General features: G+C 33.8%; 1 protein-coding gene and 1 pseudogene across 2 annotated transcripts; both read left to right on the forward strand.

Annotated features, from left to right (window-relative positions):
• The first annotated feature begins 17,157 nt into the window (after positions 1–17,157).
• LOC128158936 (uncharacterized) lies at positions 17,158–24,928 on the forward strand. Of its 2 annotated transcripts, XM_052821926.1 has the most exons (4): positions 17,158–17,549; positions 20,351–21,283; positions 22,621–22,684; positions 22,956–24,928. In XM_052821926.1, exons 1-3 carry the CDS (start codon positions 17,378–17,380, stop codon positions 22,680–22,682), a joined length of 1,167 nt encoding a protein of 388 aa, XP_052677886.1. In that variant the 5' UTR covers positions 17,158–17,377; the 3' UTR covers positions 22,683–22,684; positions 22,956–24,928. The 2 variants fall into 2 exon arrangements, with proteins under 2 accessions (XP_052677886.1, XP_052677887.1); XM_052821927.1 differs by lacking the exon at positions 22,621–22,684.
• Positions 24,929–26,054: 1,126 nt separating this feature from the next.
• On the forward strand, positions 26,055–27,361 carry LOC128158939 (uncharacterized; annotated as a pseudogene).
• Positions 27,362–27,780: the final 419 nt, after the last annotated feature.

Consider the following 27,780-nt stretch of genomic DNA (forward strand, 5'->3'; position numbering starts at 1 on the left):
ATTTTCATGTAAAAACTTCCACATCATCAAAATATGGATGCATTTAAGCATTACCATGACATGAATACCCAAGGGGTACTGTATAAAATGCATAAAATTCGCCATTACTGAAGAAAAAACCCATTAATAACTCAAAATAAAATGACATACCTATACAACCACCTCCGATGTGACTCGGTAGCCTTGGCAGCAGGAAATGATGTTTGAAAACTAAACGCCGGATACGGATGAGGGAGAAATGTCATCATTCAGGCAGATATCTACGGAAAGCCATAAAGAGCGTAATTATTCCGTAGTGGGCGTGTGTGGTTTTTTGTGTCATACATTCTAATTTTTTAATTTATAGGAAAGCAAAGCATTTAAGTTTGAAAAAGATAAAATTAACAAGGGAAGAAACATAAAAGGACAGCCAAAGAGAGGGAAACCAAGAAGTGGAGTGGCTGGTACAGAGTTTATTGGGGATTCTGAAAAGAGGAAACAAACTCTGTACCAACGTAAGAAAACGCTATTTAATAAGGTAATAAAAATATGAATAAAATTTTTTTAATGTTAAAATATATACGAACATTAAAAATACACACCTTCCTCATCATTATCGTCGGCATCCCTACTCTCTATGTGCTCTACCACTTGTCTTATGTCTTTGTAAAACTTTACCAATATGGCCTTTTTCTCATTTTTGATGTTTTTGTATACTTGCTGTTGTTCAATTCCTGAATATATACATGGAAATTTGTTTATGAATAATATAATTTATAAACTCATACACCTATATATGCTTATATTGTCACCCCCTTTTATTTATGTTTTAAATCCAAACTTATTACCTAAATCAAAATCCATTTTTTCCAATCTCTGCAATTCCTCTTCAATGATGTTGCTGATTTCTGATTTGGTTTTCTTTTCAATAGAATTAAAATTTTTACGGTCGTCCGGGATTATAAAAACTGGGTCTAATTTCATAGGTCTAATTGAATTTGTTTCTGAACATTCTTTAATGAACATATGAAGGTTATCTTTGCATATTGCCGAAAAGTTGAAAAGTTCATGATCCAAATCTTTATTTAAAATGTTATGTGGTGTTGAAATAGTCATGGGTGAACTTAGATACTCAGTATCTCTGAGTTCCACTCTCCACTGCTCTATTTCTTTCGTCAGGTTCGTGTGATATATGGTTTGGGTCTTTTCTTCCTCAGACGTTAGGTTGAAACATTGCCAGACATTTTCCCTTATCTATAAAATTACAATTTTATAAGTAATAAAAAATAATATAAGAGTGTCAAATATTTGAATAGGCAAAGGAACTTAACGTTACAACAGGATGCGAGATATTGCTGCTAGTTAAAACCAAGTCTGGTATTCAATACCACTTTCATACGGAGGAATTTGATAAGGTGATGCAGTTTTACGTGTCATTAATAAATGTTGTGTAATTAAACGTACATGTAATTATATTTAGAATTATATTAGCCTGGTCTATGAATATAACTATATTTGAGGGTCTATGAATATAAGTATATATGATTTTTTTTTAGATTTTTCATGACTTGCAAAGAGGGTCAAATGAAAACAACCCTAACAGTCTTCCAGCACCCTCTTCTCCCCCACGTTGTACCCCCTCAAGGCATTCTTCCTCACGCTCCTCTCCCCCACGTTCTACCACCTCACGTCAATCATTCTCTCTCTCTTCTCCCCCACGATCTACCACCTCAAGACAATCTTCCTCACGCTCCTCTCCCTTACAGTCTACCACTTCACGCCAATTAGCCTCTCTCTCTCCTCCCCCCCGTTCTACCACCTCACGCCAATCATCCTCTCTCTCTTCTCCCCCACGCTCTACCACCTCAAGACAATCTTCCTCACGCTCCTCTCCCTTACATTCTACCACTTCACGCCAATTAGCCTCTCTCTCTCCTCCCCCCCCGTTCTACCACCTCACGCCAATCATCCTCTCTCTCTTCTCCCCTACGCTCTACCACCTCACGACAATCTTCCTCACGCTCCTCTCCCTCACGCTCTTCTCCCTCACGACCTTGTTCTTCCTACTCTATGTATAGTTATCCCTCTCCTCAACCATCAACTTCATTTTCCTGCTCTTCCCCCTGCTCCTCTCCTAACAGAAAGAGACCCAGAAACAGGACTACCGGACCTACTATGAAAAGCAGATCCACTCAAACTGAGGCGTTTGATGCTAGTGTAACTCAACAATGCAATGTTTGTTTGGCCACAGAAGAGAAAGGACAGTGGGTGGGATGCTCCCACAGAGGGAAGAAGTGTGATTATTGGGTTCACGATTTGTGTACTGGCTTCTCCTTTAAAACAAAGAAGATTCTGAAACAGGTGGCATTTCTGTGTCCCAAACACAATAAATGAAAGAAATATATATCTTATTTTTATTTCATTACCTTCTCCAACCTATCTAAATTGCAGCACGTCTGCTTCCAATGTTTTTCCTTGGGAGCGCCGGGAGGAAGCCATCTCTTAATCATTTTGTTTTTGGATTCAAGTATAAAGTCGCAACCTTCCCCTTTACTAGGATGGCCTGACTCTAAAATCACCAAGTACAATGGTCACTAAAGGACTTACAATATATAGGATATATATTACACTGGCGTTGGAAGCAAATTGAAAGTGGGGGGCTAGACTAGTGAATAATTATAATGCTACATTTATTTTTTATATGCAAAGTGCATTGCGTTTAATGTTTATTTATAACACATTTTTTTTTATATATTACTTACGAGTAAGTGATTCATTGTTGCGTAAAAACACCTTTACGTCATCTGGAGCAGTATGACGCATTACTAAATCGTACATCTCCATCTGTTGGTAATTGATTTTGTTTAGACCGTAAAAAAGAGGAGAAAATTTCAGACGGCCACAGAGGATTGCGTCGGAGTTGTTTCGTCTTACTCCACGGCGAAATACATTGATTGCAAGGGCGTAGGTAAATATTACCTCTTGTAGAAACCTGCAGTTACATAATAATGTTATTATTTATTGCATAATTATTCGTCTATTAGTCACACCAATCATTATAAAAATATTTTTCACTGACTTGTAATTGCAATCCTGTACTTGCGATGCCCATTTGAAATAATCTGCGGAAGATGGGGTGATGTCCTTTTCAAAGCATTCTTTGATGTATGGATAAAGTAATTCATCGCCTGTTTGCATTAAATGAATGCAATGATTTCATTTCTATGTATTTTCCCTTCAATTTATTTGCCATACAAAATTTTTTATATTGCCAATTAAAAAAACATTTTTACATTGCTAAAATTAAGTGAAACAACCTGTGCCAAATAGAAGGATCTCGCAAAATTGGAACGCTTTGTGGTGGTCATTTCCCTCTAAGCAAGACTGAAGGGCTTTGGGTGATTTGTACCCTAGAAGTTTGGCAAGGTCCTCTCCAACAACTTCCCAAACAAGTTTGATAAGGGCTGTACGATAAATTGAATTAAGATAAAAATAGTATTAATAATAAAATTATTTGCATACACATAATGTTAAAACGTTAATTGGTATATGAACTTGGTTGGTCACGTGATCGGTTTATTGGCTGATGAGCTTATCAGAAGATTTCATCACGTCCCAACCATGTTCATATGCCGGTGGACTTTTAAACATTGACGTTTATTATTCATATTTACTTTTTAAAAAGGCAAATCATTCATAATTTTTAACATTACCGTGTTTTTATTTGATGCTTTAATGCAACCGTAAAACGATAAGTTTACACATGCTTAATAATATTAAGATATAAAGATGTCCCAGTTGAGTGCAAAAATTACCGAGTGAAGAAAGATAAGTAAGGATAGATACAGTTATGCTACATGTACGTAAGTTGTAAGGTGGTATTAACATGCGGGATCCGGAAATTTTTTTTCCAGGGGCGGAGAGGGATCTGAGGAATACTAAGGTTTGGCATATAGGGCTATATATTATAAACAGCTAGGGCCTAATGGTTATTAGAAAGAAGTGAAAGTAAAATTTTTAAATTTTATTATATTAAGAAGGGTATTTGGGAATATAAAGATATATATTATAAGTGTACATGCAAACGTGATTAATTAGATGAATGGTTGATGAAGTGTTCCAATTAAATTTTAACGATATTTATACCCTTTGTCATATTCATTTCCCAGTGGCCAAGTCCAGGCAACAAAAGAAGATCTTGGAGGTCATCATTTTCACGAAGAATTCTGGACGCGAGTAGATATGGGAGGCCATCGCACCCAAGCACTGTCCATGATCTTTTATCAGGAACCTGTGTTGCTGTCTTAATATCAAGAAGGACGGCCTTCACCGCTTCATATGAGCATGGATTTTTGGAAATTGGATTCCCTACGACAACAGAAGGGGGGCCAACATGAAAGGAGGGGATGTTGTCGTAGGGATCCATTTTCAACTTTGATTTTACAGAGGAATCCCCATTCTTCTGTTTTTTTCTTCTGCCTGTTAGGATGGTATCTACGTCATCTATAAAGACCTCATCCCCCGGAACTCTTCGTTGGACAATAACAGAAATTCTTTCATCAATGAATTGTTCTCTGTATTTTCTAAAAAGTGAGGAAGAACTGGAAAAAGAAGATGTTATAGAATGAAGAGGAAACGAGAAATCCTCCGTATACAGCCACTGTCTTGGAGACAAGTGGGGAATTTCTTGCAGTCTCGTACAAGAAAAAGGAAAGAAGTGAACTACAGTAGTAACTGCGCTAAGAATAGCCTTTGCATCGAAGTGGACCCTCCAATTTCTTGCAAGAACTTGGTTGTTGTCAAAAAAAGTTATAACGTCATTAGATGATGGTACTGTTACACCTTCCTGGGAATGGTCAGCGATCCAGTTAAGAATGGTAGAATATGAACCTGCTGGACCGCATGATGAATTTAAACTGCAAACTAATTTGTTAGGGCAGAGATAATACGTAAGAAGGTTCTTTGCAAAGGAGAATGGAAGGACAAGATTTTTCTTTATCAAAGAATATATATTCTCTATGGCAAAAGCCAAAAGTGTCCACTCTTCTGATGAAATATCAGAAATGTCACGATTTGCTATAGACAAAAGAAATGTTAGCACAAGACTGTTTCTTCTGGTTACCCAGTCACAAATGTTTGCGGATGCTAAAAAACTGTCATTCTTATATAGTGTTTGAATCTCCGAACAATCCTCATAAATATCGGAAATTTCACTCTCTACAATCGCTTTCAACAACTTTTGTAAATTGTTCTTTGACAGTTTATTGTTTTTTATCAGATTTATAATTTCATCAACTGTTTCATTGTCTGGATTTGTAATCAACTGCTGTTCAGCGTGATTTGCACAGCCTGTGCACAAGTAAATAGCTCTATCATACAGATGACCAGCGGATTGAAGTGCTTCCACAACAGATTTTTTAAACTTCTTACTGCTAATTTTATACACTTTGGTTTTAACGTTAATATTTATATCATCATGTATTTTGCAGCTGCACACTGGTGGCATTTTCTGCAACAAAAATAAGCAACTTGAAATTTTATATTTCACTATAATTAAATAAGGCACACACCTGAATTACACGTGATAACTTTGCGTGAATTTCAACTGTTTGAAGTACATTCTTAGGACATTATTTTTAATATTTTTGTACTGTATAACAAGTAATATTTGTTTTACTTTTCACAAATAAGTAAAACGTGAAAAACGCACTTAAAACATTTTGGGGAAGGGGTGGGTGAGGCAAACTCATCAACAAAAAAGTGGCATGCCCCCCCCCCCCCCCCATCCCATTCGATGCGAAGTGCCTACTGTAAATATATTTTAAATACTGTATCGTAAAAATATATATATATATATATATATATATATATATATATATATATATATATATATATATATATATATATATATATATATATATATATATATATATATATATATATATATGCTACGTTTTACCTAAGAATATGATAAGTATGATGTAGCAAATGATTTTTTACAATGTGGACTTCAAATTATTTCAAGAATAAGTTATTACACCTGAAATCAAATATGTAACATAACAATTTACATACTATTTAAACGTGATGTATTGTTATTCTTCATGTAATTGATTTATATATTAGTATTAGCCACTTTACATCACTTTGAAAACGAATACACGGTCGCATGCAGTTTCTTTTATAGCATTAACAGTCCGCCATACATATCATCCAAAAACGGGTATCTCAGTTTTTATCGCATCCGCCTCATCAATTACTCACCGCAATTCACTTCCGATATGCACAGCAACTTTCCTTGGGGTTACATCTGGCCGACCTCTTCCATATTTAACTTGTTTTTCCTGGGACTTAACTAATTTCAAGTAAGTAACAAGGAGGAGGTGTATGAGATGCGCATAGTCCGTGGACTTTTACAAGAAATAAGAAGCAACGCATCATGTTTTATGGTTTTATTTTACTGAATACATTACGTCACATTCCCGCCTGCGAGTTCCACGGGATTTTTTTATGCGACTCTCTTTATTTTGGTTTTTATTATAAAAATTCACAACTGGTAGGTAAATGAAGCTATTTTCGGTAGGTTTAAATACCCATGAATGTATTTTTAGCTACGTAGCTAAATCTAGTGATTGTAAGATATGGAGGATTTCAATTACGATTTTCACTTTGATTCAAGTACTATTGTTTTATATGTACTCTCTGTATTAACGATATGTAATTATAGATGTACATTATATTCAGTCTTATTAACTGTACAAAATGCATATTAATACCGTAATTGTGTGAGTTAAGGGGGGGGGGGGGAGGGGATTACAAGTACATGTAATAAGATATCATGATATTTATTGAAATAACATAATGTTTTCAGACGTTATTTTGATGTTTTCTCTTTTCATTTCTGAAAGAGTGAACAATGCTGTAAAATGTCAATGTATTAGTATAAATAATGCATACATTCAGAAAAATAAAAAAATGAGAGTGAAACATCATTTACTTAGAATGACTGATGATGCCTCAGTATTACAATTTTGTCTTCTTAATCATTAAATATGAAAAAAAAAAATAACGTTCGAGTATTTAAGTGTATACATTAGAAAATTTACAAATTTTAAAGGTCCCGATAAATGGAGATTCAATCAAACGACACAAGGAATATGAAAGTAGGCCAGATCGAACTGTACAAAACGTGCATTTAAATGACGCATATTGGCAGCAGTCATGTCTGTATAATTCAATAAACAATTCAATCTATTTAATAAGAGTAAAGGCCTTAATCATTTTTATTTACAAATATATCAATGCGTCCTTCAACCAGCCATTGACATTTGAGGAGGAGTGGTTTATTTTTTCAATTTCTTCTGCTTTTCTACGTACTTTCTTTGATTCACAGTTATTTATTCTTTACAACATGTGAAACATTGAATTTAATTACAAAAAGCAAACTCAACTTACAAATCAATGCACGGATCAAGACATTTTTTTTCCAGTAAAGGGGAATGTCTGATGAATATTTAAGTTTGCTTGTGGGACCGACGGATATTTTCGGTACCTTTATTGTACAAATATAAGCTTTTTTCAAGAGGACCTCAAACACTTAACAAATAGCTCTCAATCTTAAACTCCCATTAGATCTGAGCATGAAATCTACCCAAGTCTTTACTGTGAGATGGCAATTTATAATTATTTTTTTAGATAAAACAGGATCCGAAATGTATGTGTACCTTGCTAATAAGGTTGATGCGTTCTGATATTTTCAGTTAATCCTATTTTTACAACAAACTATAATATTGCATTCAACAAGCTCTTTCATTATCCCAAACAATTATTATTTTTGGGCAATGCATTAATTACATCCTTAATTAATCCTTAATTACATTTTTGTTACCTTAATGGCGTCTTAAGTAATGTTATTGTAGACACTGAAACAAGAGTTACAAGTATCTGTGTCAGTCTATCTGAGAGAGAGAGAGAGAGAGAGAGAGAGAGAGAGAGCGCACAGGTTTAGCAGAAAAATAACAAGGAGAGAGAAGTGAGGGTACAGGTATTTATGTGTGAAAGTTATAGAGAGAAAGGAAGAAAGAAAGAAAAAAAGGAGAAGTTTTTAAACGTACACCCTAAGAGTGAGTTTTTATTGAAATTTAGATGAATTAGCGGAAAAGATTAGTGGAAATTTATAACAAAACCAAAATCCGGTGTTTTTCTGTGTTGTGACTGTAAAATGTTTACCAACAAGTGCCTTATATGGCTTTGAAATCAAGTTGGATTCGTAGACTCCTCTCATCAAAATCCAAGTGGATTAATTCATTACAAGCTAAAATGAAAATAAAAATGAATGATTTATGGATAAAGGGCTATAGAAAAGGATGTAAAGATAATTATGTATAACAAAAAGAGTGTCCAAAATTAAGCAATACTTAAAATGGGAAGAGAATGACACTATATTTAATGTAAGACAACTCGAGACCCTTAATTCCATTGGTTACAATTCCAAATTTAAACAAAATAATAACAACAGATTTTTACTTACATTAGCATAAACTTATTGACCCTCATAAATGCTTTTTTTGTAAACACGATTCAGAAACAATCAGTCATATTTACGCAAAATGCCCATTTATTTGTTAAAGAACTATTGAGTGACATTAAAGGAACTACAGGCTGTCTCTAATGTTTGATAAGCAAAGCATATTTTTTGGAAAATATAAAAACCATAATAAGTATAGAATACAAAACCTGTTAAGCTATATTGTGAAACAGTATATTTTCACTTGAAGACTTAAAACATACCCAACTTTAAATGTGTTGGAACTCAAAAGGAAAATTGAAAACAGGCTTCTTGTTGAAAAAATATTTACTTTTAATGAATTACAAATTTGAAAAATTCGAGAGACACTTGGAGAATATTTTTGGATGAATTTTGAAAGTCTTTACTATATCCCAACGATTTGTTATCAAATGTATGATGCTTTTTAAAATATTCAATCTTTTAAATAAGCAAACCCTGATAAACAGCTATGCTGCAAGCAACCATTGCTCCATCAGCTTTTTTCTCTCCATTTCTTCACTCTCATAAATAAAAAAATGTACAGGTACGTGCTAAATATTATCTCCCTGCAGTTGCTTATGTATAATATAATCACATATTGGAAAATCTTTAAATGTAGAGCTGTTGGTGTGCACGTTATATTTAGGGTCTTCCGTTTCCAACGGAAGACCCTCTTGTTTTTCTTCGGTTTCTTTTTATTATTATTTTATTTTTTATTTTTTTTCTGACTCCTTCTCGGCTTTATATCTCAAAAAGTTTTCGTCCGATTTCCATGAAATTCTCAGAGCTTTTGTAAAGTTATCATGCCTCAACGATGTTAAAGTTTCAGCATTTACGTCTCTTCCGTTCAAGTTTGACGGCCATTTTTAATGTTTAAAAAAGTGATTTTGTCCGGAGGATTTCTCCAAAAACTTTAAAGATATCGCTTCGAAATGTTAACTGATGATAGATGTATCAATTCTATGATGTACTGGGGGGTTTAAAATTTTATTCACCGATTTTGCTCAAAACCGGAAGTAGTTCCAATTTTTGTAAATTTTCATTTTTTTGATCAAAATAAGACAATACCACAGTCTTATAGAACTTGCCATGGTGAATTTAAATTTGAAATTCGTTTGAAAATCGGACGATGCATTACAGAGATATCGGGGTTTAAAAATTGATTTTTTCGGAAATTTTAATTCCGCGTCCTTGGTTTAAAAAATAGTGTAATGTTCAAAGTAAAATTAACTCGTACCAAAAATAATTGTTAGGTCGTACTTGAATTCATTCGGTATTTTTTTTGTTAAGTCGTTCTTGAGTTCAGAAAGGTTTTTGTTAATTCGTACTTAAAATTATTCGGATTTTGTTAAGTCGTACCAGGAATAATTCGATTTTTTTCATCTTCTTATCTAAATTACTCTTGTTATTGGTTTAAGATCTCTGCTTCTTACAGAAACTTCCAGCTTTACTTCCGACATTAACGGAAGACCCACTCGTTGCTTTGCAACGAGCTTTGCTCTAGTTTTTTTTTTGCTTTTCTTCTTTTGTTTGTGTTTATATGCATGTTATTTCACTACATGTGTTCCGTCCTTTCTCATTCTCACAAAAAAAACCCAAAACCTAGTAGACTAATTGTTCTCGAACAATTAGAGGTCTTTCCACCTCTTTGTTGTTTTTTTTTGACATAAGATTGCTTCGATAATTCGAATGCAGTATTTCTCTGCGTTACTTCATAAAAAGTGTCAAACGATTAAGTTTGCAATTTTTTATTGCTTGACCTTGACCTTTGTCCTTTATGTCATTTTGATCTGACAAGGTAGACGCTTCAATACCAAGTGGTCCGATCTATCTATGATTATTGATTCAAAAGCTATTTGTGTTTTTATTGATTGTTCAAACTTTCAGGGTCAATAACTGCTATAAAAGGGACTTTGGACCCTTTCGGTATGATAGATTGAACGAGCGTCTAAGTGTACTGAATACATTATTAAAAGTTTCAAGTCTCTACCTCTAACGGTTAATAAGGGGTAGCGATAACAAGCATTTTGTACAATAGGGGCAATAACTCTATAATTGTTACATGGTAAGGGTCAAAGGGTGATATTTTGAAATGCCTTAAGATGTCCTACTACATCCATGAAAAAGTTTTTCTCAACCATCCTAAACAAAATAGACACAAAAACTCATTAATTAAGAGATTTCCAAATGACCTTGACCTTTGACCTTTATGTCATTTTGTTCGGCCAAGGTAGATGCTTCCATCCCAAGTGGTCCTAAGTCTCTATAATAAGTAATGAAAAAGTTGGAAGTGATTTTATAAAAATGTTAATACTTTCAGGGGCAATAACTACTAGAAGGGGGGCTCAGATCCTTTTGGTATGAATAGATTGAAGAACCCTCTAAGTGTACTGAAGACATTGGTAAAAGTGTTAAGTTTCTATCTCTCATGGTTTCAGAGGAGTAGCGATAACAAGCTTTTCGTACAAAAGGGGCAATAACTCTGTAACTATTTATAAGAAGGAGCCAAGGGGATATATTTTGAAATGTCTTAAGATGTCCTACTACATCCATGAAAAAGTTTTTCTCTACCATCCTAAACAAAAGAGATCTAAAAACTCATTACTTAAGAGATTTGCAGATGACCCTGACCTTTGACCTTTATGTCATTTTGTTCGGCCAAGGTAGACGCTTCCATCCCAAGTGGTCCGAAGTCTCTATGATAAATAATAAAAAAAATGGAAGTGATTTTATGGAAATTCAAATACTTTCAGGGGCAATAACTGATAGAAGGGGGCTCAGATCCTTTCGGTATTAGTAGATTAATGAACCCTCTAAGTGTACTGAAGACATTGGTAAAAGTTCCAAGTCTCTATCTCATATGGTTTCAGAGGAGTAGCGATAACAAGCTGTTCGTACACAAGGGCAATAACTTTGTAAGTTCTGGGAGTTATCAAGCAAAGGGTCATTTGGTACCATAACTTTTAATGGCCAATAACATAAAGAAAAAATTGCTTTAATATCTCTTGAAATAAAAAAGCTGTCCCTGGAAAAAAAGAGAAGAAAAAAAATAAGAATAATAATAATAACTAGAGCAAAGCTCGTTGCAAAGCAACGAGTGGGCCTTCCGTTAATGCCGGAAGTAAAGCTGGGGGTCCTGTAAGAAGCAGAGCTCTTAAACCAATAACACAGTAACTAAAATAAAAAGGATGAAAAAATCGAATTAGTCCTGGTTCGACTTAACAAAATCCGAATGATTATCCGAACGATAAGTACGAATTAACAAAAACCTTTCTGATTTCAAGAACGACTTAACAAAAAAAATCGGAATGTGTTCAAGTACGACTTAACAATTATTTTTGGTACGAGATAATTTTACTTTGATCATTACGCTATTTTTTAAACCAAAGACGCGGAAACAAAATTTCCGGAAAAATCAATTTTTAAACCCCGATATCTCTATGATGCATCGTCCGATCTAAAAACGGATCTCAGTTTTAAATTAAGCTTAATAAAAGCTCCTTTGTTGCTTTATGATTATTATCAAATTATTGGTCAGAAAAGAGTTATTATAAAAACACTTAGTAGCCCTTCTGGCCCCTAATTTGAGGGGTCAGCCCCTTTTTCTTGTTATCAAATAAAAGGTACAGCTAATATAAACAAATTTTGTTCTACAAGTGTTCACGAATTGTAAACCTTTCTCGAAATATCTTAACAACTGTGTTTTAGGGGCTGACCCTTTAACCCTAACCGGGGCCACTAACAACAAAATGTTTGGTATCATATTGTTAAGAACATTATTTTTAACAACTTCTGTTATACATTGCTTTTCAAAATATTTCTCCTTTTTCAGATATTAATGATCAAAATACTGAAATTTGGCCCCTTGAAACCCCTAATTACGTAATTTATGACTTAGGTATGGTACAGTATAGATAAACAGATGTACAAACAACATTTTGGCTTCTATATTTAATAACAAATTATTGTTCAGTAAAGAGTTATTGTAAGAAGACATTAGAGCCCTCTTGGCCCCTAATTTGAAGGGCCAGCCCCTTGTTCTTGATATCAAATGAAAGGTCTTGCAAATACAAACATATTTTGTTCTACAAGTGTTCAAGAAATGTTAACCGTTCTTGAGATATATGTACAAATATGTTTTAGGGGCCGACCCTTTAACTCCTAAATGGGGTCATAAACAAAAACATTTAAGGTAGCATACTGTACAAAACATTATTTTGAGCAACTTTTGTTCTACATTGCTTTTAAAAATATTTCTCCTTTTTCAGATATTAATGATCAAATTTTTGAATTTCTGGCCCCTTGAAACCCCTAATTACGTAACATATGACTTAAGTATGGTACTGTATAGATAAACAGCCCAACAATGATCATTTTTGCTTCTATAATTAATAACAAATTATTATTCAGTAAAGAGTTATTTTAAGAGGACTTTACAGCCCTCTTTGCCCATAATTTGAGGGACCAGCCCCTTTTTCTTCATATTAAACGAAAGCCCGTGTAATTCAAAACAACTTTTGCATTATATTTTTTAACAAAATATTTATACATCAAAAGATATCACAGAAAATGTCCAAAAATTTCGTGAAAAAATTTGGTGCCAATTTTCAGGTTCAGGCGAGCTTTGAGGCCTTTAGCAATTTTCATCATTGGAAGCATGGGGGTACATCTACATACATTCATCTACAATCCCTGAAAATTTCAAGCTTCTATCTTGATTGGTTTCGGAGGAGATGCGTGGACAAAATGCCCCTTAAAAATTTACAAAATCGTCAATATCTGAAACCGGAAGTGACGTCATCATTTAAAAATTTTATAATATGTAGCGCCGATCATGTTTTATCCGTCCTAAAAATTTGGTGCGAATCAGTTGGATAGTTTTTGAGAAATAGCGCTCCAAAAAAGTCAGAAAAAGAAAAAAAAGAATAATAAAGAAAAAGAAACCGTAGAATAACAAGAGGGTCTTCCGTTGGAAACGGAAGACCCTAAAAAAGAAACCGTAGAATAACAAGAGGGTCTTCCGTTGGAAACGGAAGACCCTAATAAAAAACATAAGAAAAACAAAAGGTCTTTCACCTGAAAGGTGGAAAGACCTAAAAAAACAACAAAAAAACCAAAACAAAACAAAAAACCAACAAACTTTCACACCATTGTGAATTATCATATATCTATTTTTGCATGTATTTAGAATGTAAAAAAAATGTTGAAATTCCAAAAGAAAATTAATGTAGTTGTAAGAAAGCTGTGAAAGACATAAATAAAAACATAAATAAAAAAGAGAGAATGCCTAAAAGAGAGAAGGGATAATTTTTAAAGCAATTTTAAGAAAGAGATAAGGACAAAAAGAAAGAAAGAATTAAATGTTAAACAGATAATGTTTCACAAAGATTTCCTAAGATGTTTCCTAAGATAAAACTTAAGATATGCCTAAGTTATAACTTAGGAAGTTCCTAAGATTTGTCATAGCTGTTTCACAAAACTTTCTTAACGTTACGCCGTTGACTAAATCTTATCTTAAGATACATTGTAAGCCACTTTTTAAATCATTTCGTTAATTCCTAACTTACTAGTATATCGATCATGTAAATTCTTTTCAATTTGTCACGAATGTAAACTTTCTAAGTAAACGTAAAAACTCATTCCCTTATTCACCTAGAAACAAATTAGAAAAAAAAAAACTAGATACGATCTCGTTGCGAGCAACGAGGAGGTCTTCCGTGCGATTTTTTGAAGGTTATTTGACCTTGACTTTGATACTTGACCCTTTATCTCCTTATTAGGGCAACAACAAAAATTATTGATGGTTGAATTTTGTTAGGAACATCATTCTCAGCATTTTATTCTATATTGATTTTCAAAATAATGCTTTTTAAAATATTTGTTCTGTTTGAGGTATGTTATCAAAGTTTTGTACTTCTGGCCCCTTAAAACCCATTAAAACCCCTTAATACGGAACACATGATAAAATAATTATGATATGTTGTTAAATAAATGTGAGATGAAAATTTTTGCTTCCTAAACATATAACAAAATATTTTTCAGTAAAGTGCTATGGAAGAAAGACTTTAAAGCCCTTTTGGTCCCTAAATTGAAGGACCAACCCTTTTTTCTTGGCATCATACGAAAGTTCTTTTGATATTAAACATATTTTAGTCAACAAGTGTTTAGAATTTCTTTGCCGTTTTTGAGCAATCTTGGATATGACGTTTTAGGGGCCGACCCCTAATCTCCTTATTGGGGCCAGATAACGAAAATTTTATGATTGAATATTGTTTAAAACATCATTCTAAGCATCTTTTATTCTATATTGCTTTTCAAAATATTTGTCCTTTTTGAGATATATTCGATCGAAGTTTTGGACTTTTGGACCCTTAAAACCCCAGAATACGTAACGCATAATAAAATTTTTATAATATATAGTTTAATTCGTAAAAGAACGAAAACCATTAAAAATTACGTCGTTTTTTTAAACTCGATTTTCGGGTCCAGGCGAGCTTCGACGCCTTTGAAGCCAGACAACCACAAATGCCTTTAAACACATCTACAATCTTTTGTCTACAATCCCTGAAAATTTAAATTCAATATCTTATTTCGTTTAGGAGGAGATAGCAGGACAAAATGACCCTCTAAAAATCACTAGAACGTCAATATCTCCCGAACGGAAATGACGTCATTAAAATGAAAAATTATATATATTAAGGTTTTTATCAATACCTACAAGATCTGAAATTGTCACGAAAATCGGTCAAGTCGTTTTCAAAAAATCGCTTGTACAAAAAAGTGTAAGAAAAAAAAAATAAAAGGGAAAAAGAAACAAAGCAATAACAATAAGGTCTACCGTTGGAAACGGAAGACCTTAATAAAACGTGTCAATAGAGTGTAATTTGAGAGATCGCAATATACGGTATTCTCCAAAATGGAATAAAAAACTCACATGCAGTGATAAGTAAGATTTAGAATGAAAAGGTGTTGAACTTTTAAACTAAGTTTAATGTAACGCGTGTTTTCTTGTAATGGTTGATATTTAAAGAATGTTTTTTTTCACAAAATAAATGCATCGATCTTGGCTGATAGAGCAAACGAGGATAAAAGGCAATAATTTCTTAATGAAACAGCAATCCCATGGATGATTTAACATCGACATACCTAAACCACCTGCCGGTCACTCCTATCCCTCCAACAAAAACTGAAATAAAGAACCCCTCACCCCACCGCAGAGAAAACACCTCAAATTTCTTTCGTAAAGGAAAAGCTTATTTGGTGCAGGAATAGGACAAATCATCCAGTCATTCTGTAATTGAGTTTTACTTAGTATTTATTCCAGACCTGTTTTTATCAAACTGCTAAGATATCAGTGATTCTCGGGAATGACTAATTTCATTATCATCAGTGCACTAGCTACAACAATACCCGCTACCCATCTGCGCGTGCGACCAGATAATCTAAAAAAAATGTTAAAATTAAAGTCTACACGAGAGATGTTGATTGAAGAAATATATATTTTGATAGTTCTAAAGTTTTCAGTTAAGGTGGCAGGGGACAGTTTTTTTATCCAATTCATTATAGCCAAGGGATGCATGTCTTCGGAACTCTGTAACTAGAATTTCCTCAGTTCCCATTAAGCACAAATACCTTTAATTCACTCTTTATAAGGCCAATCACAAATTTCTGAAGAAAATTGCTAATCAAAACCTGTAAAATTCTCTACATACTGGTTTTTATTAGATTTTGACCCTTTCATATTTTGCTAATTTTTCATGATTTTTCAGCTTTTTAGACCTCCCCCAGCTAATTCCCTGCAGAGGGTTGACCTTCCGTACCGCGTGCATGATGCACTATCACATGTCAGAAACTTACCGGTGTATAGTTTACAATGTCCCATCCACCTACTTTTCGTGTTATTTTACCTCCCGTCTGTAACTTGCAATTTCACTGTGTAAAGTCAGCACAACAGTCAAAGCCGCAGGTTTCGCATTTTACTTCTGATTCTCATGTACCTAACATAAGGGGCCTACATATTGCATATCAATTTCAACAAGAGACACCCCTCTAACTAATGATAATCATTAAAAACCATTTCATGAATTTTAGCAACACTCATAAGCCTTCAAGTACAGCAACTCTCAATTTTACAAAAATATTTCATAAGATAAGACAAGAATAGTAAAACGGATAAGTAATGAACTTAGGAAAACGTTCTTTCCTAAGATATAACTTAGTCCTAAGTATGCTTTGTGAAACAGGCCCCTGAAGAACACGGTGGTGAGATCTTTCCTAGCTTACATTTTAGGATAACTCTATAGCTAGTACATGGTCATAGATGCTCAGAAATCATACATTTTTAGCAGACAAAGTTTCTTCTTTGTCTGTATATCTGCCTCTCTTACCCTTTTTTCTACACAATCATTTCGTGGGGTATTTTTCCCCTGCTTAGCATTCTATAATGAACCATCATTTATCTATGAAGAAAACCAAAATGTTTACTTTAAAGTAATATATATCTACCAAATAGTTTTGAAAGAATGTTTATATAATTGACTTTGCTTGACATAACACTTTCTTTTTCATTGAACTTGCAGGTTATGATTTGAAGACCTATACCTTCTAGACAATGGACTCAGCAAGTACAATAACCTTATTTGTTTAACAGAAAATAATAACGGGGATGTCGTCGTTTCTGACGCTGAGTCTATTTCTGAGTGTGGTACTCTAGTGGTGACAGAGCGTGAAGGAAGACATCGTTACTCCTACACAGGACATCCACCAGGATCACTTCTATTAACGCGTGGAATCTGTACTGACGCGCTGTCACATATCTTGGTCTGCGATCATAGAACCAAAAGTGTACAAATGCTGGATAAGGATGGGCACTTCTTGTCACATCTACTGATAAGACCACCGGGGATATTTACACCACACAGCCTTAGTTATCATACCAACACTCACCGTCTCTGGGTTGGATCAGTATACAACACCAAGCTGTGTGTATACAGGTATATAGCCCGTCATGACACTCTGTCAGGTATGTCTGATTCATTATTATATTGCAAATAATGATATGTAATTTATACATATACGTTATATTCATGATTTGCTACAGATACCATATTTCCAGTAATTTTCGCTGTGATTCAATTTTCGTTTTCATTGGCTATCACTTTTGCATTGCAGAATATACAATATGAAAAAATTATATTCAATATTGTTTGCTATTAGATTGACTGACGAAAATAACAACTGCATATGACACAATATTTAGCTGCCCTACGTAAACAATACACACTTTATATTGTACAAGTAGTGGCTGATGTTGGTGTAATTCAAACATGATCATTATATTTAAAATGAGTTATATAACATTAAAAAAAACACCTCAAAATCAGTTTAAGAATACATTTACATCATTAAAAATATTATGGTATAACATGTAACACATCTTCATATATTACAGATTAATGTACTATTTTTCGTAAAATGTCAGTGCTTTCAATAAAAATGGTTATTTTTCAAATGAAACAATTAAAGTATTAATTAAGAGAATCTCAATAGCAGACGCTGATTTGACATTTTGATTTTCTAGAAAGTGTTTACGTTTGCTTAGCTTAACTTCAAACCCGACGTTAGAAATGTGCAAAATTATTGCACGCGAGGGTGATATAACAGTTTCGGAAGGGCAATATAACTATTTCCTGTTAAATATAACTGTTTCCGGAGGGGCAATGTAATTTTTGTGGTATGATTCAGCAATATTCAGGGTATAGGTATGAAATTATCTCATTTATTATTTCATGACATAACGAGAAAGCTTATTAAAACATGTTATAAAAATAATATATAATATTACTGTGTGATACATTGCTCAAAGTCCATGGTTGTACATTGAGAATAGAGAATCACATAGATTGCTGTTACAATTATTTTAAGGTATCCGATGTACAATTGACCAAAAAATGATGCCTGGTAAGGTATATATTCTATGTTCTTGTTTGATAGGTAAGGGTATGTAGTTTCTAAAAATAGATTTTTTCCCCGCCAAAACACTATGGGGAAGTAACTCTAGCGCTACAAATCACGCACGGTAAAATACTACTTTTCTTTGACGAAAACATGTGTAATCATTAATAATATTTACCAAATAAAAATTGCCAACATATTTTAATAAAAATAAAGTTTTGAAATAAATTGATTACCTTTATCAATATCTTTTTTTTATTTTTGAGAATTTTTTTATAATGATCATGACGTCGTCACGAGATTCCCCCCCCCCCCCCCCCACGTCTGCCGTCACATTCATAATCCAACACATATTGCCATAACCTGGTAATATTTCTGTTTTCTATTCCTTTACGATTCAGAACTGATAATTTTAGAATTAAAAATCTAAATTGTTGAGGGTTTTTTTTCATTCAGCAAAATGTTTGCACAAAAATATTGTTACTAATACAACCAAATCGTGATTTGCGGGTCACATAAGGTGTGTAAAGCGTTACGAACAAAGCATGCGAGAACCGTGTGAAATGTTTCATTAGAATTCATTCAAAACCTTGAAATTGTAGAAAACAATATACATTGTATTATCTTTTACTCAAAATTGTATTCTTTTTCAACAACAAAAATTAAGTCAGTTTTAAAATGGAGACTGCCGATAAAGTCTAGATCTGACTACGATGTTTCCGTATCGGTACAATTGAGGAATGCACAATACATTAACATGCTTTACACAGTTATAACAAATATGAATCAACCATAAATGACACTGAGATGTTGTAATAAGGATGCATTTTTTACACGATAAGATTGTGTACAAATACCACACATAACATCGGACATGGGCTGAACCTGTCAATCAAATGTTGAGTATTTGATTTCGTTGGATGGTGACGCGACTCTTTAATGTAAACAGCAAAATGAAACGAATTGACTTTAAAGCAGTCGGAATCAGTATCTAATAGTATTATTTGAATGATATAAAATCCTGCGATTTGAACAAGAGTGAAAAATGTACCGTTCATGCACATACATGTAATATGAAATGCGAGAGAAGAAATCTGTTTGAAATCCCGATAAAAAAGTTCAATCAATAATTAGAAATTCCATTATTTGACTCTTGTTAACTTGATTTACAGAAAATAACAAGGAGATGTTTAAACACAATAATTGTAATAAACGTAATATACAAGCATTTTAATCACGAAATCCGTATGCATGGTACTTATTAAAAATAGTTAGTAGCAAATACGCCGTTATACAAATGTTAGGTCCGAAACACTCTGTATGTATAATGGAATTAGGTATACACGAAATTGAACTAATTGAATAGGGCCATACAATTACCAGATTACCCAAATTCAAGTTATGCACTGTCACAATATCTACGAAACAATGATTAAAACGACCTACTCAGTATTTATCGACAAAATATGTGACTTGTGCACTGCAAACTTTATAAATAAGGGGTTTTTTCCTTCACGTTATTAGAAGAGCGCCAGCAGGAAAAAAAATAACGTCATGCAACGGCAAATGACGTAAAGCTGCTACAACGTAACAATCAGCGTAAGGGGTAAAAGTTAAAATAACTCGTTTTAAAATTTAGAAAAAAAGGTATTGCTTGACTTTATGCATCAATTGTTTATTCTTTATTATTTATTATTTTAGATAAAAAATATTGCAACGTTTTGAAAATTTATTTCAAGCTCCGTAATCAACCGAGCTCATCCCGGAAAATCCCGAGGTCTCAGACTAAATTGTACATCGGATACCTTAAATGATTTTTGGTTTCAATTAATCCGTTTCATCTAACTCTTTTGGTATGCTTATTTGTAGATATGAATCCAGCCTCTGCTGGTGTGATGGAATCACTGAGTGTAGTTCCTTACAAAGAGACAAAAAAACATCTTCAAGGAGATGAGCGTCTGCTGAAACTGATGTCTACCATCGAGTTATTTAACTTTTTCACACGTCAAGGTGTTGACGGCTGTTATCACATTTCCTGTGTAATTTCAAATTTGTTCTGGGTCAGTGATGCTGACAATCTCATCTTGGCAGACACAACAGGTTTCCCTCTTCATCATGTGGATGATTTATGTAGGGATTTATATGGAGGATCACACACAGTGACCAGTGAGAGTGAACTGTTTTATATAGATAGGAATTATAACATCAACAAACTGTCAAAGAATATGAAAACAACCACCACAATTATAGAGAAAAAAGACTCTACATGGCTACCAGGGTGCGTGTACTGGTCCCCGTCTACTAGGGATCTACTGGTCGGGATGTTTAGAGAGAAAATATTGTCAGGCAAGGTAAATCGGTTCAACCAGAGCGGACAACAGACACTAACCATACAGCACGACAGCACAGGACTAGAACTGTATAGGTATCCTAACTATATAACAGAGAACAACAATGGGGATGTCGTGGTTTCTGATTCTGATGGTGCTATAGTAGTGACAGATCGTGAAGGAAGACATCGTTTCTCCTACACAGGGCATCCATCAGGATCAGGACTAGATCCTCGTGGAATATGTACTGACGTGTTGTCACATATCCTTGTGTGTGATGTTACAGACGACACTGTACATATGCTAGATAAGGATGGTCATTTCCTGTCATATCTACTGACAAAATCACAAGATATCGATATACCGTGCAGCCTGAGTTATGATGTTAACACCCACCGTCTCTGGGTTGGATCGTGGTACAACAACAAGGTGTGTGTTTACAGGTTTACGGACCGCCACGATGCTCTCACAGGTAAGTCTTTTTGTAAATATTCATCTTAAGTATAATAATAAGATGCAGTTACGTTTGATTCTTTTTTTGATCACCTGAGCCAAAGGCTCAAGTGAGCTTTTCTGATCACAATTTGTCCGTTGTCTGTCGTTGTTGTCGTCGTTGTAAACTTTTCACAATTTCATCTTCTTCTCAAGAACCACTGGGCTTTCAAAGCATAGTCCCTGGTGGTGCCACAATGGGGGAATGGGTTTTTACGTAGGAATATATAGAGAAAATCTTTAAAAATCTTTTTCTCAAAAACAATTACGCCAGATAAGCTCAAATTTAAATGGAAGCATCCTCAGGTAGTGTAGATTCAAGTTTGTTCAAATCATGGTCCCCGGGGGTAGGGTGGGGCCACAATTGGGGGATCAAGTTTTACATAGGAATATATAGAGGAAATCTTTAAAAATCTTCTTCTCAAAAACTATTAGGCCCGAAAAGCTCAAATGAAAATGGAAGCATCCTCCGGTAGTGTAGATTCAAGTTTGTTTAAATCATGGTCCCCGGGGTAGGGTGGGGCCACAATAGGGGGATCAAGTTTGACATAGGAATATATAGAGAAAATCTTTTAAAATCCTCTGTTAAAGACTATTTGGCCAGAAAAGCTTTAACTTGTGTAGAGGCATCCTCGGGTAGTGTAAATTCAAGTTTGCAAAATCACAGTCCCTAGTGGTAGGGCGGGGCCGTGATGGCGGTTTGAATTTTTACATAGAAATATATAGAGAAAATCTTTAAAAATATTCTGGGAAAGTTTTCGGTCCAAAACTCAGTACTTAGTGTGAAAGCACAGGTAATGCAGATTTAAGATTGATGAAACCAGGATTCCCTAGAGAAAAATGGGGCCACGAAATAAGGAGGGGGTTATATAGGAATAGAGAAAAAACTACTTACAGGTACAACAACAAAAGGGGCTCGGTATCTACCAAAAATAAAGAGGTGGAAACAAATTGGCAGATTTTCAAATTATTTTCAGCAAGATCTACTGTACTTAGTTGTCAAGATATTTTGATACTGTAATGCTAATTTGATCAGAATTAAGGCAATTGTTGCTCAGGTGAGCGATGTGGCCCCTGGGCCTCTTAGTTCAGTCAAATTACAGGTCGTTGTACATGTAGTTAAAAAATCCGATAAAGTGACACATATATTTCCAAATATTGATTTTTTGTGGCTTTGTTCATTTAGTAGATTAAATAAATATTAAGTTAAACTAGCAATATAAATTTAATAATTTGTCAGTGTAGCTGGCACAACCTTAATTGAAGATGCAGCTTTATCAATACATAAACATACGACTAACTAATGCCTTGTTGTAGATGAACACATAGACCGTTCTGATGGGGAAGTCTTCTCTTGCTCATCACCAGCCTTTAAATAGAGGTAGTTTAGATATTGACAGGTTGTACTTGTTTCTGTAGAAATCTAGTTAACTCTCAAAACCACACGATTTTTGTACTTTGTTCAACATCTGCAGCTGAAATTGGCCTGTGTATATTTCACATGGACTGTAATACTGAAGTCTGGTTCTTTCACCTCACTCTTTTTGTTTATTTATTAATTAATGTTAACACTGCTATAATTGTTGGTTTATAATTTTTTACGAATCATTTACTAAAAACGTGAGTAAGACTTAATTTTTTTTTTTACGCAGATGACTCAACATTTCCACTCCTAAATGATGAGAAACCGCAGCTCGATTTGATGCAATGAAAATGGAAAATGTTCAAATTACTCAATTCTTGCTAACCTAATGCACTGATTTCTGCCTTGCATAGAAAATTATTGTGTTTACTTACTAAACATTGTATGGGTACTCTACGATCTAAGGGAAGCTTGCTCTCAATTGACCGAGGGTATTAACCTGAAAAGTATGTCGAACAACACTATGGAGTTCCATAATGGGAAAAAAAAAACTAAACAATCAATCTTAAAACCATCAGTCATCTTTGATATTTACTGTAAAAAAAATAAAAATCCGATATAGTGTCAGTCAAAAAATGCACATTAAACGAAGAAACATTCATATACGTCTGTATATTATTCTGTAACTATTCAATGCCACGTTTAAAATACTTTACTGGCTTATAAGTCTTTCCTGAGAGACATTTATAGCATTAACATTTCGAGTTCCTATAAGCAAATTCGAAGACATTTTAAGTATGGTGTGAGGTATGTCCCCAAACACTTATCATAGCGTTGGCCATAATGAATTTACTGTGGTGGGCGCTTCCATCATTTAATACCGGTAGTAAACGCATACCTACTGTGCAGAGCATTATTGGTGGGCCGGAACCAGGCTAGTCAAAACAATATTGCGCAGTGATTAAAGGTCAATAAGAAAGATACAAAAATGACCAACACAACAGATTTAACCAATTGAACAACTTTAATATAATAACATTATAACAATTTCATATATAAGTTAGTAAATATATTGTGCATTAAAGTAGTCCGAGTATCGCACTACGTCATAATACGGATTTTACAATATTGGATCGACTTTTACAAAGCGTTTTTGATACCCAGTATTGATTTTGCTCTACATCGCTGTTGTTAACAATGGCAATAATAAGCAATTAGATCGGTAATATATGTATTCTATGAGATATAGAAATGATTAATGTTGAAAAACTCGATTCTGTTAAAGTAAAATGAAAAACGAAGTTTCTGATTAACCAGGAGCTCAGGTATGCTTATATCTTCTTTGTTTTGACCCCCCCCCCCCCGAATTTTTCTTTTTCTTTTACTAAAACCGGTTTAAATTAAGAGACAGAAGCAATTTCGAATTTAATCAATCGTCAATTAATTAATGTTTAAATTATATCTAACATTGTTGACAGATCTAGGCAGAAAACTGTAGCAAAATGTGATTTTTACGGATTTTTTCGTCAGGGTCTACTTGGTTTAGAGCTTATAGCGTGAAAAGTAATCCGTCAACATATAATTTTTTTTACCAAATCTTTTTTCTAAGATGTCAATCTATAGAATAAACACCATTAATTTAAGTTTGAGTCCATAAAATAGTAAACAAATTACCAAACGCGATACTAGCATTGCATTTTTTGTATTTTATTTTGATACATCAGGTTCATAAAGCGTACTTACTTACAAAAAATTGCGCAAAATTATTGATGAGAATGGCTTAAATCAATATTTATACTCTATTTTGTATGTTCAGATCTAATTTTCCCAAATCGGAAATTATTTTTAGGAAAAACGGACGTCTGGCAAATTTCATAATTGTCAATAATTTTCGCAAGGGGGTACACCCGTCTGAGAGGTGATAACAAACAAACTAGCATGTTAACATACATATTTTCTTTTGTATATGTATTGCTAGAATGTATATTTATCATTTAAAGCTAAGCTTTTAATGATTGAGCCCATTTAGTGCCGAGTATAGGACTACCTTAATACCTTTTTAAAGTTTGGTATTTTTCTATGCTTTTACAATGAACTCTTTTAAAGAATAGCGATAAAGACTGAAGAATGGTCAGCGCCATCGAACATTCTTAAGCAGCCACTGCTAGGAGGATTCTGCGGTCTCTGGATGGTACCGCGGCTTGAGACAATATCTATCAGAGGAACATATTATTATTTATACATGTAACAAAATAAAAAGGATGGCACTAAAGAACTGTCTTATTTGTAATACATGTTATTTAACAAAAAGGTAACAGACCATGAATAGTTTGTAAAAAAAAAAGAAAAGAAAAGAAAAAACGAGTCCAAAACAATAAAATGACGAATCAACGGGTTAATGTTTTGTTACGTAAAGGTGACGTAAGCAAAATGTTTCAATAGGCCTAATCATTTCACCATTGGGCCAATACAATACTAAGTAATGAATCCCAAAGTGATGCTTACCATGAATAACAAATAATGAATCAGAATGTTTATTTTTTGTCATCGTAATATGTGTAAATTAGTAAGGCGAATAGATAACCTAAAGATATCTCAATACGTCTGTTTCGAGATAGCCTCCCTTGGCGTAGTTCTTCGCGCGCGGAGGTAAATTTTGTCTCGGAGTAAACCGGAAGGTGGGACAGATTTGTTTATTGCTAGCGCTCTCGAGCGCTAGCAACTACGTTAGTCCTTTTCACTAGAATACGCATGCTCGACTCCATAGTAGGGGATTCTGGGAATACTGTACTACTGTAGATAAACTGTACCATTTGAATTTTGTTTTATCATCACGTAAAGTTTTGTGTTTTATCGTTAATGTCAAAAAGTTACTAAAGCTTTTGTCTTATAATGCGGATATATTTTCAATATTATATTAATTAACATGTGGCTAGCTTTATCCTAAATTCCTTCAAGCTCGGAAGACAAATTCGGATATATGTTTTCCGAGCTTGCCGGAAAGGCCCGAGAAGATACGATTGCTACAAAACCAATGGTTCCTGAACATTTTTACATCGAAATTGAAATTACAGTAGATACATAATGATTAAGTCACAGCCAATGAGCTATGCCATTGCCGATGTGTAGCCCACTCTAGATTCACAATTTTAAATTGAGACCCCATTCCAGTACACCACTGTGCCTCCCTAATGTTAATTAATCGATTCAGAAAATTATACCAAAGTTTTAGAAATCTGCTTCTGTGTTTTGTGATTGCTACAGCGCTAGCTCACCAATCATTTTAAAACATAAGCTTGTATTGACAACTATGCCGGTGTATTATTGCTGCGTGCCAGAATGCACAGCTTCAACAAGAAAACTACAAGATTTGGATAAATATTCACATATGAAAAATGTTACTTTTTATTCTGTGCCTAAAAAGTCGGACCAAAGGAGAAGAAACCAGTGGATAAGGCTCATCAGACGGGAGAAGTCTTGGGTGCCAAACAAATATACAAGAATATGTTCTTGCCATTTTGAGCCCGGCTCAAATACTCCGACATTATTTCCATACAACAATTTCAAGAAATCGTCTTATACTAGGTATATCCGTTAATGAATAACTCATAATGATATAATATGGATTGTTGAATATTGGCAACCTTAATGAGCAGACGGCAGTTCTTTCTTTTTATCTATAAAAGTTTATGATTTCTTTAAAGCTCAGTGTTTATCTCTAGAATATGATGAGTATCATGAGTATATATTCAGCTGTTTTCACGTCAAATGTTTAGGATTTTCTCTGCTTGTTAATGTGAAAAATGTTTAAAACTATTGTTGAACTCTTGATTGTTAAATTCCTAGCAAGCCCTTTTCTAAAATGAAATTGATTTAACAGGAAAACCAGCAACTCTATCCAGATGCCTGATGATATCAGTGATGATGAGGAAACTTCAAGAGATTGCAATAGTGGCAAACTTCTTCATCATTATGAAGAAGACAACATCCCCTACGTTGCTGAGGAATTTGAAATCAACACAAGCCATGATAGATCTGAGGGTACGCTAATTACTTATCAATCCAAACATACTTTCTAGCCTATTATCATACATATTTCAACTGTTGTTTAATTTTTAAATGGCAATAAAAATGGGTATGAAAAAACTTCATATTTTTACTCTAAATGTAAGCTTCGAGTTTTTAAAATTAGAAATAATATTACCATTCATTAATTATAACCCTCTGTATCACTTTATTTAATCTAATAAAATTAATTTTTTTTCAGTGGTGCTGGTACATAACCAGGTTCTACTGATGTGAACGTCCAGGATACAACATTGCAAACGGACATGACCATGGATGATATCAACATAATGTCTGATTAAATCCACCAACTTCAAGCAAAACTTGATGACAAGACCACTCTTTTAAGAGAATGTTTTATTGAGACTGTTACCAAAAATGATGCGAATGTTAAGTTGTACACAGGGTTACCATCACTTGCTATGCTGTTGGGTATTTTCAATATTCTTGCTGCCAAGTTTCAGCATTAAAATACTGGCCAGGTCCACCCAGTGCTTAGGAGAAAAATTCTTAGAGGAGACTTTAGTTATTCAGGCTTATAGGAAATGTAATTCCATGGTCACTTATACCAGTTATTAATCAAATGATTAAAGTTTCAGCATTTCTTTGTAACTTAATGCCAACTCTAGTGAGAAAGTAGAAGTCCTTATGTTTTTTTTTTTTCAAGAATCAGTTTATTTAGAGTTGTATAATGACTAGTTAATTCAAAAAGCATGCACCAATTTTTATTTTGTGCACTTTGAGTCCAATTTTTTCCTGGAATGTTTAACATTCATATATATATATATATATATATATATATATATATATATATATATATATTGTCATGCAGTAAATATATATTTCAACTAGATAAATTCATCAAAAATAGTATTAGCATTTTGAAGTACTTAATCAAAGTACTTTATCAATCATGACACAGATTATTAATTATTGTGTTTTGCTAGTTAATAATTGTTCATAAAATATTTGCAACATGAGTCTAATTTCTCTCTGAAAGAGACTTTACACATTAACACTTGCACAACAATACATAATAATTACATTTT

This window comes from Crassostrea angulata, chromosome 8 (assembly GCF_025612915.1).
Source record: "Crassostrea angulata isolate pt1a10 chromosome 8, ASM2561291v2, whole genome shotgun sequence".
Lineage (NCBI taxonomy): Eukaryota > Metazoa > Mollusca > Bivalvia > Ostreida > Ostreidae > Magallana > Magallana angulata.

Coding starts and splice junctions, on each gene's coding strand:
- LOC128158936 (XM_052821926.1), top strand. CDS start 17,378: ATGCTGGATAAGGATGGGCACTTCTTGTCACATCTACTGATAAGACCA. Junction 17,550..20,350: donor CCGTCATGACACTCTGTCAG/GTATGTCTGATT, acceptor GCTTATTTGTAG/ATATGAATCCAGCCTCTGCT. Junction 21,284..22,620: donor CCGCCACGATGCTCTCACAG/GTAAGTCTTTTT, acceptor GCCTTGTTGTAG/ATGAACACATAGACCGTTCT.